At 28.0% G+C, this 13633-nt stretch overlaps 1 protein-coding gene across 1 annotated transcript; it reads left to right on the plus strand.

Moving 5' to 3' along the window:
* The first annotated feature begins 7177 nt into the window (after positions 1–7177).
* On the plus strand, positions 7178–9479 carry LOC101268127 (MYB-like transcription factor ODO1). Its single transcript, XM_004245674.5, has 2 exons — positions 7178–7675; positions 8690–9479. The coding sequence occupies exons 1-2, from the start codon at positions 7413–7415 to the stop codon at positions 9288–9290; spliced, it is 864 nt and encodes a 287-aa protein (XP_004245722.1). The 5' UTR covers positions 7178–7412; the 3' UTR covers positions 9291–9479.
* Positions 9480–13633: the final 4154 nt, after the last annotated feature.

Genomic DNA, 13633 nt, shown 5'->3' on the forward strand with positions numbered 1-13633 from the left:
TTCTCAGTTTTGATAGGGAGAGTATTCATATTTCTTATGGACTTTACATGACGTAATTTAGATCTAATCAGAGCACCAAGCAAATGTTGATAGCATGAATTTGAATTTCGAGTAAGGCATTGGTTAGGTGAAACTTCATCCAACAAGAGCACCTCATTTCAAAGATTCAGTTGTACTTCCATTCAACCGCCAAATTTCAAGGAAGAGTGAGAGTGACCATTAACCAATCCACACAGTTAAATTAGACCCAAATTCAATGGATTCTACTTATCCTACCTACCTATGACTTCATGTTTCTTTTAGCAAAATGATGATTAATTTGAAAGGGTGTGACAGTGACCAAATATTGTGTAAAAATTACAAGTCCTTATATTTTTTATTTTATACATATTGTAGTGTTTGATTGAGTATAAGGTTGAAGAAAACTGTATTTTGGATGACCAAATTAGTTAAGAGTTAATGTAATGAAAGTAACTTTAGTATTTAGTAGTCATGTCAATTTTCATAAATGTCATCAAGGATGTTAGAGTAGCGTTTTTAAAGGTTTACCAGAAACAACTCTCTATTTTAAGGGGTGAATCTAGAGGGACTAGAGGACTTCCATTCAAAATGTAAACCCAATATCTTGATTCGATTCTTAAGGACTGTATGATTTTATTTTTAATTATTTGAACTCCTGAATGAAAATTATGAATACACTATTGAGTAGGATATGGTCTGCTTATATTTTATCCTAGCTCTTCGAATTTCACTTTATTGGTTTACTTGTTGATGCCATCAAGGGTAGTGTTAAATAAATATACTTGTCCCTTATTGATTGTGTGAGTCTTTAAAGAGGTTTACAGGAAAGCATAATTATGATGAATTTGATAAACTTTAATCTGTCGATTAATGGGTGAAACAATAACTTTGTAAAGCGCACTATAATTAATCATCAAAAAGCTTATACTATTTACTTTAATCTGGCCCTTACTTGAGAAATTTTGAAGTGGGCTTACACCCTTCAAAAAAAAATTAAAAAGAAAAACAACTAAAAAAAAACAATAACATTAACATGTTAATTAAGACTTGGAGAGTATTTTATTTGGTTTAATGATGTATGTATTACATATAAATGACATCATTAGCTTTAGTTGTTAATGTTGATTAAGTTTTGCTTGATCTTGTTGTGTAATCCAACAACAGTGGATATCGAATACAATTGGAAATTAAATAAATATTTACAGCCACATTTTGCGGTTGCAATTAGTTAGATAATTAGTCTCTTTAAGATGGTGCTTAAACCATAATGATGTAATGTTGCATTGGATTAGAGGGGATTATAAAGTAATTAACAATGAAACATAATTTAGTTGTGATGTTCAGATGAACTAAATAACACTAATCATGATCTTAACTTTTCTTTCACTTTAAATATAAGTTTCATCTGTCAAATTAATGCTTTAACAATGATCTTACACACACACACACACTATATATATATATATATATATATATATTTGTAAAATACTTTTTGTATTTGATATATTTTTATCGTCATAATATAAAAGCACAAGTTTTATTAGGTACTTAAGTGATGATTCAGTTTTTAGCTTATTTTAACTCAATCCACTTTAGCCCAAATAACATTTAACTGTATCAATATTACGCTCATTTAATTCAATCCATTTTAGTATTTTCAAGTTTAACTCAATCCACACTCCTATTTGACACTCTTTTTAAGTGACATATAGAAAGAGTTAAGTAATTCCACATTTATATATGCAATTCCTTTTTCTTCTCCCACATGAAATATCTCATGACAATATTAAAGCAAAAAGTAAGAAAAGGTTTAAACAAGTAATGACTCATTACATTACAAAAATGACTTGATCCAATTAGTATTTTTTTTTTTGCATACAACGTTTATACGAAAGATACTCAATTTTTAAAAATCCGCATTTGATACTATAGATTCGCCCCTGAATTTGACCCGCTTTGGATCCATTAAGTTTGAGTCAAAGTACATATTTATTTTCCACCTCTAGTTGTTTCCAAATAATTGGGTCATTAATTTGTTCTTTATTTTTTCACTATTAAGTGCAAATTCAATATTTATTTTAATTTTGCTTAATGGTTCACGTTTGTGCTCATTAATCAATATCCAATTTCTATAAACTCCAACGTATACGTGGAAAGAGTTAAATCAATCTTGATAAATGCAAATTTGTGAAATATATATAAGTGTTTGATTATTTTTATTTTGTTGTAAGATTACACATGATAATAGTAGGTGTATTTGATGGTGACGTCCATGTATAGTATAATAATATAATATAATATAATTATTTTTAATTAGTGTTTCTTTTAAGGGGGAAAGTGTACAAGGAAAACTATATCAGATGCATGCATATTATTAAGAAATTAGTTATTGACGATATACAAAAATTGTGTAGCAAATAATAAAATTGGTAGCTAATTTCATAAGTCATCTGCCACGTGTTGTTGGGAATTGGGATTTTTTTGTTTGCAAAAAATGACTATTTTTTCGTTTAGTAACTTTTAAAATTTTAATTTATAAAATATATTTAAGAATCACGAGATTAAAAAGGTAATTATTTTTAATTTAAGATTATAAAATTTAAAATTCTTGTTTATCTTGTTAAACTTTATGCTAAAATGAGAAAAGACCAAATAAAGCTGAAACAAAAAAAGTAATATAACAAATTTAAAGATTCAATCCGGTTAATTCAAATTTTAAAATTATCTCGTATCTATTTTTTTTATAATCCTACTTTTAATAAATTTAAAAATTAAATTCAAATTCTGAAACCAATCATATGCTTCAAAATGTCGTGTGTATGATTTCTAAAAAATACTACTTTATCCTAATCAATCAATTTTATCGAAAAAAAATTAATCGAATTCAAATTTTGAAACCATCTATTTTTTTCTAATAGCAAGAGGATATATATTAAGAAATAAGTTTGAAGAAATAACGTACGTACGTCAACTTTGAAACATTAGTCATTTTAGTTAAGAGCTGAAAGTCAAACACCAAAATTTTGGGCTTTTACCTGTCCTCCTGTACTACTGCTGCTGATCTCATTATATATGAAATTGCTACTAATTAAAAAAATTTAACCTTAATATAAAATAAATATGAGTATTTATAATCAATACTTTATGTATATAAATGTTACTCAATTAATTAATTAAATCTTTAGTGACTCTAAATGTGATTACACTAATTTTTGACAACACTAAATGAAAAGTATATTGTCACTATTATAAACGTCTCATCTGTATAGTTTAATATCTCCTATATTTTCTGTTTCAATTTGTATGTCGTATTTTTTTTAGCGTGTTTTAAAATAAATATGTTTTTCCTTTTTAACAATTCTTTAATTTTAATTTTTTACACAATATATTAATTAAAATCACAAAATAAATTAAAAAATGAGATTTAAACTCGAACTCAACAACTCGAAATGGAATAATACATTATTTGTGCCTAATTAACAATTATATGTTACACAATACAAAATGAAGAGAATAAACCTTTGTTCAAGCTATCTCTCTTTTACGACACGTACTAGTACCCAAAAATATTTACTATTGTATAATTAATATAATATAACAACAGAATGGATGATGGATAAGATCTCTTAAACCAAATTATTTTCTGTTTAATTAATTTATTTTCAATCCAATTAATTAGAGTAATCAATAATTGCAATGGAATAATCTGGAACTGATCTCTATTAGGGAAACAAGATTAATTTGAGACTAACAATGTCATTGCCTAACTCAGGCCGGAGCTATCTGGTATGAAGGGGTTCATCCGAACTCTCTTCGACGGAATATTATATTATTTATATATGGTTAAAATAAGTTCGTAGGTATATATAGTATATATCGAACTCTCTTCGGCTATTTATTTCTACAGATTTTGAACCCCTTGTTAAAAATCCTGATTTCGCCTATGTTACCTGTCAAATATATATTACTCGTAATTGATCATTACGTACTCTTTGATTTCATTAATTGTTTCTTTAAGACATAAATTAAAGTTGTTTTTGTGTGAAGTATTTAGCAATTTTCGTGGTGTCAATCTTCTTATTAAGACACCTCTAAATCTGCATGTGGTTATATGGCTATTTATTTATGTTAATTACTTTGATTAATTAAGGTACGTATCATATATATTGTTCATTTTCCACAATATTTATTTTTAACCACGTGTTATGTTTATAGCAAGTTAGGATTTATAATATATGCACGAAAATTAATTGATGTAATGACAAGTTTAATTTGTACTTGTTTCGTGGTGATTTAACATATGGCTTGTAAGCATGGGTTCAGTGACATTTGTATCTTTATTGGACGTGTGAATAAAATTTCGTCTTAATTGTTGGAAAATCATACATTAGGTGTAAAAATATAAGATATTATATCATGTAAGTGTATGTTTGAGCTATTTTAGCTCGTTATTAGAGTCAATGACTTGACGAGATGAATATGGAGATGACAAAGTAATGAAATGAGACTTAATTTACTATCTTAATATACTATTTTTCTTTAAATTGTAGAGAATCATACCCTCGCAGAATATACGATAAGTTTCATACAAAATATATTTAATGTAATTTTAAATTTTTCTTAACCTGGCTCTCGTGCACAGTGAAAGCTTAATTAAGGTACTGGACTACCCTTAATTAGTCCTTTCTCTCAACAAGAATTCTTAATATAGTAGTAATTAATTTTTTGAGGTACTAGGAACAAGCAGAAAGAATTTAATTTTGAACTTATTTTTTCGTATGTTTTACACTAAATTTTCGTGTTTTTTTCTCGTTTTAGTGATCGATATCTGTGTTATTCGCATATTGTAGGGTCTATTTAGAAAGTAACATTTTCAATATAATTTTTTCATTTACAAAACTCGAACTTCATATTAATATAATTTTTTTTCACAAAACAAACTTCAGATATCTATTTATGGGCGGAGGAATTTCAATTATGTCGACGGTCATTTAATTTACTCCTAAAATACTTGAAAATAACTTCAAAGTTGTGTTCAAGCCACAAAATCATATCTGGGGGACAAGATATTGACATTCCACCATCTTTGTATGACTAAAATAGCTTCCTAGTACGCAATATGCCTCATCATGTTAAGTTAAAAAATGTGAAAATAAACATATATAACTATAGAACTTAGACCAAAAGGAAGAATAATAAAAACTAAATACATGAAACAAATGAAAATACGTTTCTTGTCTTGAATAATAAAAGATAAAAACTTTTTATTGCTAAATAATAAAAAGTCATCGTTAATTCTATTTAATTATTGGATATTAACAACACATTATCAGAAAATCATGTTAGCTATGGATTTTTTTGACGATCAATTCCTTTTTTAAAAATGATTAAAAAATTTTAGTATTAGTTTTTTTATTTAAATGGAGCCATAAAGGACTGAGTCTGAGTAGATATCTTTACAGTAAAATCATTTTACCACTTACAATTCCTATTAACTATTTAAGTCGTCTGCAAAGAATTTTACCCTCCATAGTTATAAAAAAAATGAAAGGTTTCATGTTTGTTTTGTAAATTCTTACACACTTATTTAATCTTGCAAGTTACTATACAAAGTTAAACATTATTCTTTTCTTAAATTATAAGATAATTGAAAATTTTATCGGCATATCCAAGAGTACTTTCATAAATTCTTTTGGCTATCAATAAATAAAGAGAATGATATTATTGTCCATTGAACAAGGTTAAAAAACGAAAATGATGCACTGGCAAGAAAGTGGGATACAGTTTTACACAGACTATAACGACAATTTTCTTGTGTAATCTTATAATTAAAAAAAAGTCCAAGCATTATTCAAAATTTATGTCCTTAGTTAATAGTTTTGATAAATTACGCCCGTAAATTCATGTAATTGGGTTAAAATTATCCTTACTTTACATAATAAAAGACTAATACTATATCAAAAATGATTTTTAAGTAACAATAATTAATTAATATCAGTAAAAACTTTCTCATATTTGAAGTGTATATATATGGGCGGGCGTGTAAAAAAAATAGATGTGTCACAAAAAAAAAATATATTGTGATCATGTTATATCTAAACTCTTTCTCACTTATTCTAAGCCATAAAACTCATTTTAACACCTCATATGATTCGAATTCAAGATTTTAATATTTTAATTAAAAACGATGATAAATTTTTTACATTTTTTTTTGGATGATTTGACAACTCATCAAAAGTAAACTAATTGGACGATTGGATTAATTAAGATAAACTAATCGGACGATTGGAGTAATTAAGCCGACAATTAAAGATATGATGGTAAACAACTAAACATATTATGAGATTACTTCCCATGTTTTGAAAGGTGCATTAAACGTATTGATGACAACATGGTAACGTAAGCGTGCAATTACAGTGAAGATAGTGTATGAAAATGGGAAGAAAAAAAAAAGTTTAAAAAAAAGAAACAAGAAAAAGAAAAGAACAAATCTTTAATATTGTGGGGGCAAGATGGTCCATGAAAAAAAAAGATGAATATCGATACGGATTATGGTAGGACGAATAAAATCCTTCTGTAATTTTTAGATAAAGATATACAGATATAGAACATTTCCTTAGATATGTGACACAAATCTGAATCAGCCAAGTCAGTAAATATTAAATACCAAATATGTAACACAAATCTGAACCAGTTGAGTCAGTGAATATTAAATACGAAATTATGTGACACTAGTCTGAACCAGCCGAGTATGTGAACATCAAATAGCAGATATGTGACTCGAATTGGAATCAGTCGAGTTAGTAAGTACCAAATATCAGATATGAAATACGACTCTGAACCAGTTGAGTCAGTGAATTAAATACCAGATATGTGATACGAGTCTGAATGAATAGCGTCACCGAACATCAAATATCAAACATATGAGATAGTTTAATTAAACCACTTCAGTCAGTAAATATCATATATCAAATATGTGATATGAGTTTAATTAAATCAGTCGAGTCAGTGAATATCAAATACCAAAAAAAAAAAAAAATGGGTGGGGGAATTCTTGAAATTTTAGCTTGATGTTTGGGTCATCTATCATTCACTATCACACTCTCTTAGGTGGAGTTGATAACACCATAAAAGGAATTGTAGTTCATGAGTAGTTGTCACAAGCCATTGAGTGGGTCATGGAATCTTACATTCTCTCTCACTATATATATATATATATACCCCATAACACTTTCATAAAAATGAAATATATGTGTCTAATAAAGTTTACAACAAAAGTTGGAAGTTGGTGGATATAATCATCATCATATATATATAGGTGGGTAGAAGTGCAAATTTTCTAGCAAACACTAGATTTATTTATTTTTGTGTGTGTTAGTATAATAATAGGGATGGGAAGACAACCTTGTTGTGACAAACTTGGAGTGAAAAAAGGTCCATGGACAGCTGAGGAAGACAAAAAACTCATAAATTTTATTCTTACAAATGGACAATGTTGTTGGCGTGCTGTGCCTAAACTTGCTGGTCTTAGGCGTTGTGGTAAGAGTTGTCGTTTAAGATGGACTAATTATCTTCGACCAGACTTAAAAAGAGGACTTCTTAGTGAAGCTGAGGAGAAATTGGTCATTGATCTCCATGCTCGTCTTGGGAATAGGTATTTTTTCTGTCTATATTTGTGTGTCGTTACGTATTGTTATGTTTGATTTCTTTCCCAAAAGAATATCATATTTTTCTTATTTGGGAACAAATTAACTTTCACTACGATCTGTAGTCATACAAATGGCCTGTGACTAACACAAATTACTCTGTTTGTTTTAATTATTTTGTTTTTGTCAATTACTACTATTAGATACAGTCAAAGGATATTTTTGTTGATCATGATTATTTTAGAATATTTTTTCTAACTATTATGACATATAGTATCTTGTTTACATAGTTTTTAAATATATAAATCTTATATATTTTAACATATCGAACATTAGTTGATTTGATCCTCTCAGTTCGAATCAAGCTTATGAGTTTTAGTGGTTTATTTTTAGGCTTTTTATCACTTTGTCTCGACTCTCTCTTGGGTTACATGTTCTTTTTCATATATATATATATATATATATACATATATATATATATATATATATATATATAGAGTCAGAAAAAAAGGCAAAAAGGAAAAGTTTATTTTCTTGGAGTTATGATTGAACTTGAAATAAATGTTACTATTTCAAAAGTTTTATTAGTTTTCTTTTTAAAGTGCAAGACTTTTTGTGAAAAAAAGAAGTAAACTAACAACCTATCTTATCCCATGATTTCTGATTAAATAATTCTATATTTCTGTGCCTCAATTTTAATTTTGGGAATGAAGCTTCTTGATCACTTTGTTTATTTACTTTAATCATTCATGATTAATCCTACATTATCAAGTAATGTACTACCTATAATATTAAATATTCCGGCTTCAAAAAGAAGTGTTTATTTATCTTATCAAAATCAATTTCATGTCTTCTTGAAGTGGACTTAAAAATAATTAATACTTGATTCTTTTTCCTTTATCTTGCTTTAATTTTGTCTCCATTCTATGCATAAACTTTTTTGTCACAATAATTGAATGTGATTAATTTATTTGGTAGGGACAAAATCTTTGTTGATCATATTATTAATTTATTTTTATTAGGTGGTCTAAAATTGCTGCAAGATTACCGGGAAGGACTGATAATGAGATAAAAAATCACTGGAACACGCATATTAAGAAAAAGCTTCTCAAAATGGGGATTGATCCTGTCACACATGAACCACTCAAAAAAGAAGAAAATCCAATTGATCAAATTATCTCAGAATCTGATCAAAATAAAAATAATGATCATCAGCTGGTAGTGGTTGTACCGGAGAGTACAAGCGTTACTGCAGCAGCCACTTCTTCGGAATTAGAAAATTCATCTACCTCATCTTCTTCTGCTTCTTCGTCTGAAAACTCTTGTAATGAATCAAAGCTTGTTCTTGACACGTTTAACGAAAATGATCCACTCCTTAACAGCCTACTGGAATCTAATGATGCTCCTCCTCTTATCGATTCATCTTGGGAACTTTCAGTAAAAAGTTTCGACAATATCATCATCAACAACAACAACGTAACATCATCGTGGGACGACGAAAATTTCAATTGGCTATTGGATTGTCAAGACTTTGGGATCCATGACTTTGGTTTTGATAATTGCTTCAATGATGTTGAATTGGAGGTCTTTAACACTAAATATGACATGGAGAACAAAAAATGATTTATCAAAATTAGTCATGAATGGGACATTATAACCAAAGAATATTAAATTTAGTTTTTTTTTCTCTTCACAATTACATGCATGTTTACAAAGGTATCATGTGTTATATTTTGTTTGTATTGTACACATTTTATTAGTACTTGTACTTAGAAAATTCTCGAAGAATCCAAGTTGAAGCCTTACTTTTAATTTAGTGGTTTAATTTTGGACAACCTACCAACCAACCAGTCGAATGAACCAATCATGATAGAAAAAAAAAAGCCCCAAAGAAAATAATAATAATATTAATAACAATAATAATAATATATAATTTGTGTGAATATATTGTATAGTAGTGATGTTAGTGCTATTTCCCTATGCCAAGGATGGAGACTTCATAAGGCAAATTATTGGAGGGATTCATATATGTATATTATAAGAAATTATCTTTTGTATATTATTATGAGGAGATTATAAATTATAATTAATGATGCTTTTACTTTTTGTGTATCTTCTTTATAATTTCTCCATTTCCCCACTTCTCTTTCTTTCTTTTGGGTTTTGACAGGTGGTTTGAAAAATGTTAAAAAGAAAAGTTGAAATTGATAGTAAATAGTTGGTGTGTTTAGTAAGATACGTTGATAAACATTTGTGTTTTTTTTTCTGTTTAAATGGATGAAAAGTCCTTAATATTTATATATAAAAAGAACGTAAGATGGTGATAGAATAGAAAAATAATTAGGAGTTTATGTGTTAGGAAAAGTATATTAGGAGATTGCAAAAGATATTGGAAATAAAATGATAAACTATTGGTCAAATAAAAAATGCTTATAATAAGTTACAAATAATAGTAGATTCGTGAAAATGAAAAACTTATGATATTTAACTGAGTTTGATTTATAAACACTTCTATCATTTAACAAACATAAACTAATTCGACCAACTTATTTAGCGAAACACTCATAGATATTCTTTCTTTCTGGGAATTTAAAAGTATACTCTGAAAACTGTTTGATGTTAATTTTAATCAGTTGAGTAGCTTTAGAGTTGGTCACGATTTTATTTTCTGAAAATAGGACATAATAGAGGAACTACTCCACGTACAAATTAGTGAACATATACACAAATATATAAAATTTGTATATTTAGGTATAATCTAGCAACATACATATAATAAATAGAATTAGTGAATAAATATATATCGATCATATTGATAAATAAGTTTGATCGGATCATATGTATTAGATAAGTTAATTCCTCAATAATGTATTTGTCGACAGTTGAATGTAGGATATTTTGAAGAAAAAATAAAATATGATGCACGATGGAGCTATTAAACTTAAGGCACTAGCAGCTAGAATAGAGTAATAAAGTTAATTATGTCATCTTTCGACTAAAGTCTAAATTTGATGATCACATTTCCTTGATGCTACTCTTGCTAGCTAGTTGTGGAACCTAATTAATTAGTGATAATTATCATAAGATTAAGATTATTATTACATAAATTTATGGATTTGTATCACATTTAATTCTTTATTTTATATATATATATATATATATATATATATATATATATTCATATATGCGCGTGCTAACTTTTAGTTTTTGTAATATTTGATTAAGCATATTAATTGACTTTTGTGACACTTCTAATGGAGGGCAAACTAATGGGGGTGTGGATTACGCAGGATTGATAGATTTATATGCTGACAATTTTTGAAAATAAAGTGCACCTAGTACCTTAGGTAAATTTCACGTCAGAATGAGGGAAAAAGGTGAATGTTTTTTAAATAAGTTAAAATTATAACTCACGTTCGTATGATACACACACTTTTAATTTGAGGCTTGAAATGGGGTGCATAGCTAATAGGTCTAAGCCCAAAAGGAACAATACATGTCATGAACTTGAATCTTTTATTTTTACTTATTTATTTATTAGTGAAAAGATAACCTAAAAATTTTATAAGAATAAGACCGATTAGGTCGGATTAATGATTCATCTATTATAAACTCAATTCATTTTGATTCGTTCAAATTTAATTTAACAAAGGGTTTGATATTATTAATAGTCAATATCAGACATCTTTATCCAACAAATTAAGATAAATAAAAAGAAATTATGTGATATTAATGATGCTTGCGTACACCTTATAATGACTTCATAATACAAAAGGACAAAAAATACTTTTGGTAGCATAATTTACACGTTGATCAGAGTCATCTAAACTAATGTAGCTAAGACTTTTTTGGACAAAATTAGTGGAAGTAAAGTGCATACCAATCTTTATCTACAACAAATGACATTGAGAGTATAGCCCCTATTCTACTAGGTAGGTAGTTGAGAGTAATGTTAGTTTGATTAATAAATCGACGGGTTATTTTTAGATTGAATTTGAACATATCAAAATTGATTGACTTAACATTATAGTATTGAAATAATCTATGTCAAGACAGATTAAACAAGAGGAAAATCACTATAGTGTGGATGTAAGATTGGGCAACGGATCGAAATGGAATCACCGGATCAGAACGAATCGGTACCGGATCGAAACGGGACGAGTTGATCAATTCGTTGATTGGTACCGAGATGAATGGACCGGAATTACCGGGACGGATACTCGGTCCATCCCGTCCTACTTTATATCGAGATGGAACTGTAATGGACCGAAATGGGATAAATGGGATGACACATCTAGTTATTTCAAAAAAAAGATTTTTTTTTGAATTACGAAAATATGAATGTTTTTTTATTTTTCTAAGTTTTAATTAATAGTTTTTAAATTTATAATGTAATTTTTTACTTAAGTTATTTTAAAGATATTTTTTTTTATAAAAATTTTACTTATTAAGTTTGCAAGTTAAGTCTAATTAAGTTTTCAAGATTTAAATCTTTTGAAGTTTATAAGTTATTACTTATTATTTATTAATATATTATAATTTATGAGTAATATTTATAAATTGTAATTTAAATAAATTAAATTTATAATTTTAAAAAATTAAATAAAAATAAGGATAAAACAATTACACAAATTAAAAAAATATCAATTTAATTTACTTAAATTTGTATGATAAATTACAATTTCAATTTACAACTACTAGTAGAGTGCATAGTTTATGCAACCACCTTTTAGGAATGGTTCTGTTTCAACTAAGTCTCGAATATCATACTAAATGGGAATAATTGGGTTACTTGGGTAATGTTGGGTATGTAGCAAGAATTGATGGGAAATAGAGGGAAGGAGAGGAATTTGAAAAGTTTAGAACTTGAAAGGTTGGGAACTTGAAAAGTCCTCTAATGCTTTATTGAAAAAGGCAATAGTCCCTCATCGGTAATGGAAATGAAAATAGTAGAGTTTAAATAAATAAACACTCCTATTAATTGTTAAAAGGGTTGAAAAGAGGGACCCCTCGCGCCGTCGTCGCTTGCTTCGACTTCGGCTTCGACTTTGGCAAATGATCGATCGAGAGATAATTTTTTGGACAAAATTTATTTTTAATTATTTATTAATTAATTTAAATGGCCAAAAATTATTTTCAATAAATCAGTTGATAACAGAATTTAACCGAAATGTTTTCAACTTTTTAGTTAACCCGACCCGACTCGGATCCGCGCGAGTGACCCGTTTTAAATTCCGTTATATTCAAAATTTCCCGCCATGACTGTTCTGAAAGGTTGCAACTTTCAGGAACAGTCAATTCCATTTGAAAGTTTGCAACCTTTCATTAATGGTCGTGTCAATTCTGAAAGGGTAGCAACCTTTCAGAATATATTATTCTTGCCTATAAATACCATTCAGTATTCAGAATATTTTCTAACGAATTTTCTGATCTTCCTTCTTCTTAAAAATCATATATTTCTTCGTGTACTTTCCTGCTGTGGAATTGATTCGCTGACAGTAGAGTTTTTGGTATCTATACTCTACTGATTAAGATCATTTTACCCTGGGAGGTTATATTCCAAATCAAACCTCGGATACTAGAGGGGAATAATTTCCTTAAGGGGACACTGTGAATTCAGTGGACTTGATTTTCTTCCTAAAAAGAGAAATAAAAGAGTATTCAACATTCTGATAAGTTTTACAGATTAAATTATTTTTTTACAAATAAATTTCTGTTCATCTTATTTACTGGTTCTAAAAATCTCAGTTACTTCGTGTTTCTGAATGATTTATTACAACCAGTAATTTCTGATTTTCTTAACACAGATTGGCAACAGGTAATATTTATTAATAATATAAAATTTAAATTATAATTTATAAATATATAATATAAATTAATTAATCGGAACCAGACCAGAATAAACTGGTACCAGTACACCGGTATCAAACCTCGGTTTCGTTCCGTTCCGTGTTTCGGTTCGAGAT

The sequence above is a fragment of the Solanum lycopersicum genome, chromosome 8 (genome assembly GCF_036512215.1).
Source record: "Solanum lycopersicum chromosome 8, SLM_r2.1".
In the NCBI taxonomy this organism is placed as follows: domain Eukaryota; kingdom Viridiplantae; phylum Streptophyta; class Magnoliopsida; order Solanales; family Solanaceae; genus Solanum; species Solanum lycopersicum.

What these genes read in the sequence shown, in the direction of transcription:
- LOC101268127 (XM_004245674.5), top strand. Translation starts at nt 7,413, where the DNA reads ATGGGAAGACAACCTTGTTGTGACAAACTTGGAGTGAAAAAAGGTCCA. An exon ending in CATGCTCGTCTTGGGAATAG is followed by an intron (nt 7,676 to 8,689) that starts GTATTTTTTCTG and finishes TATTTTTATTAG; the next exon opens with GTGGTCTAAAATTGCTGCAA.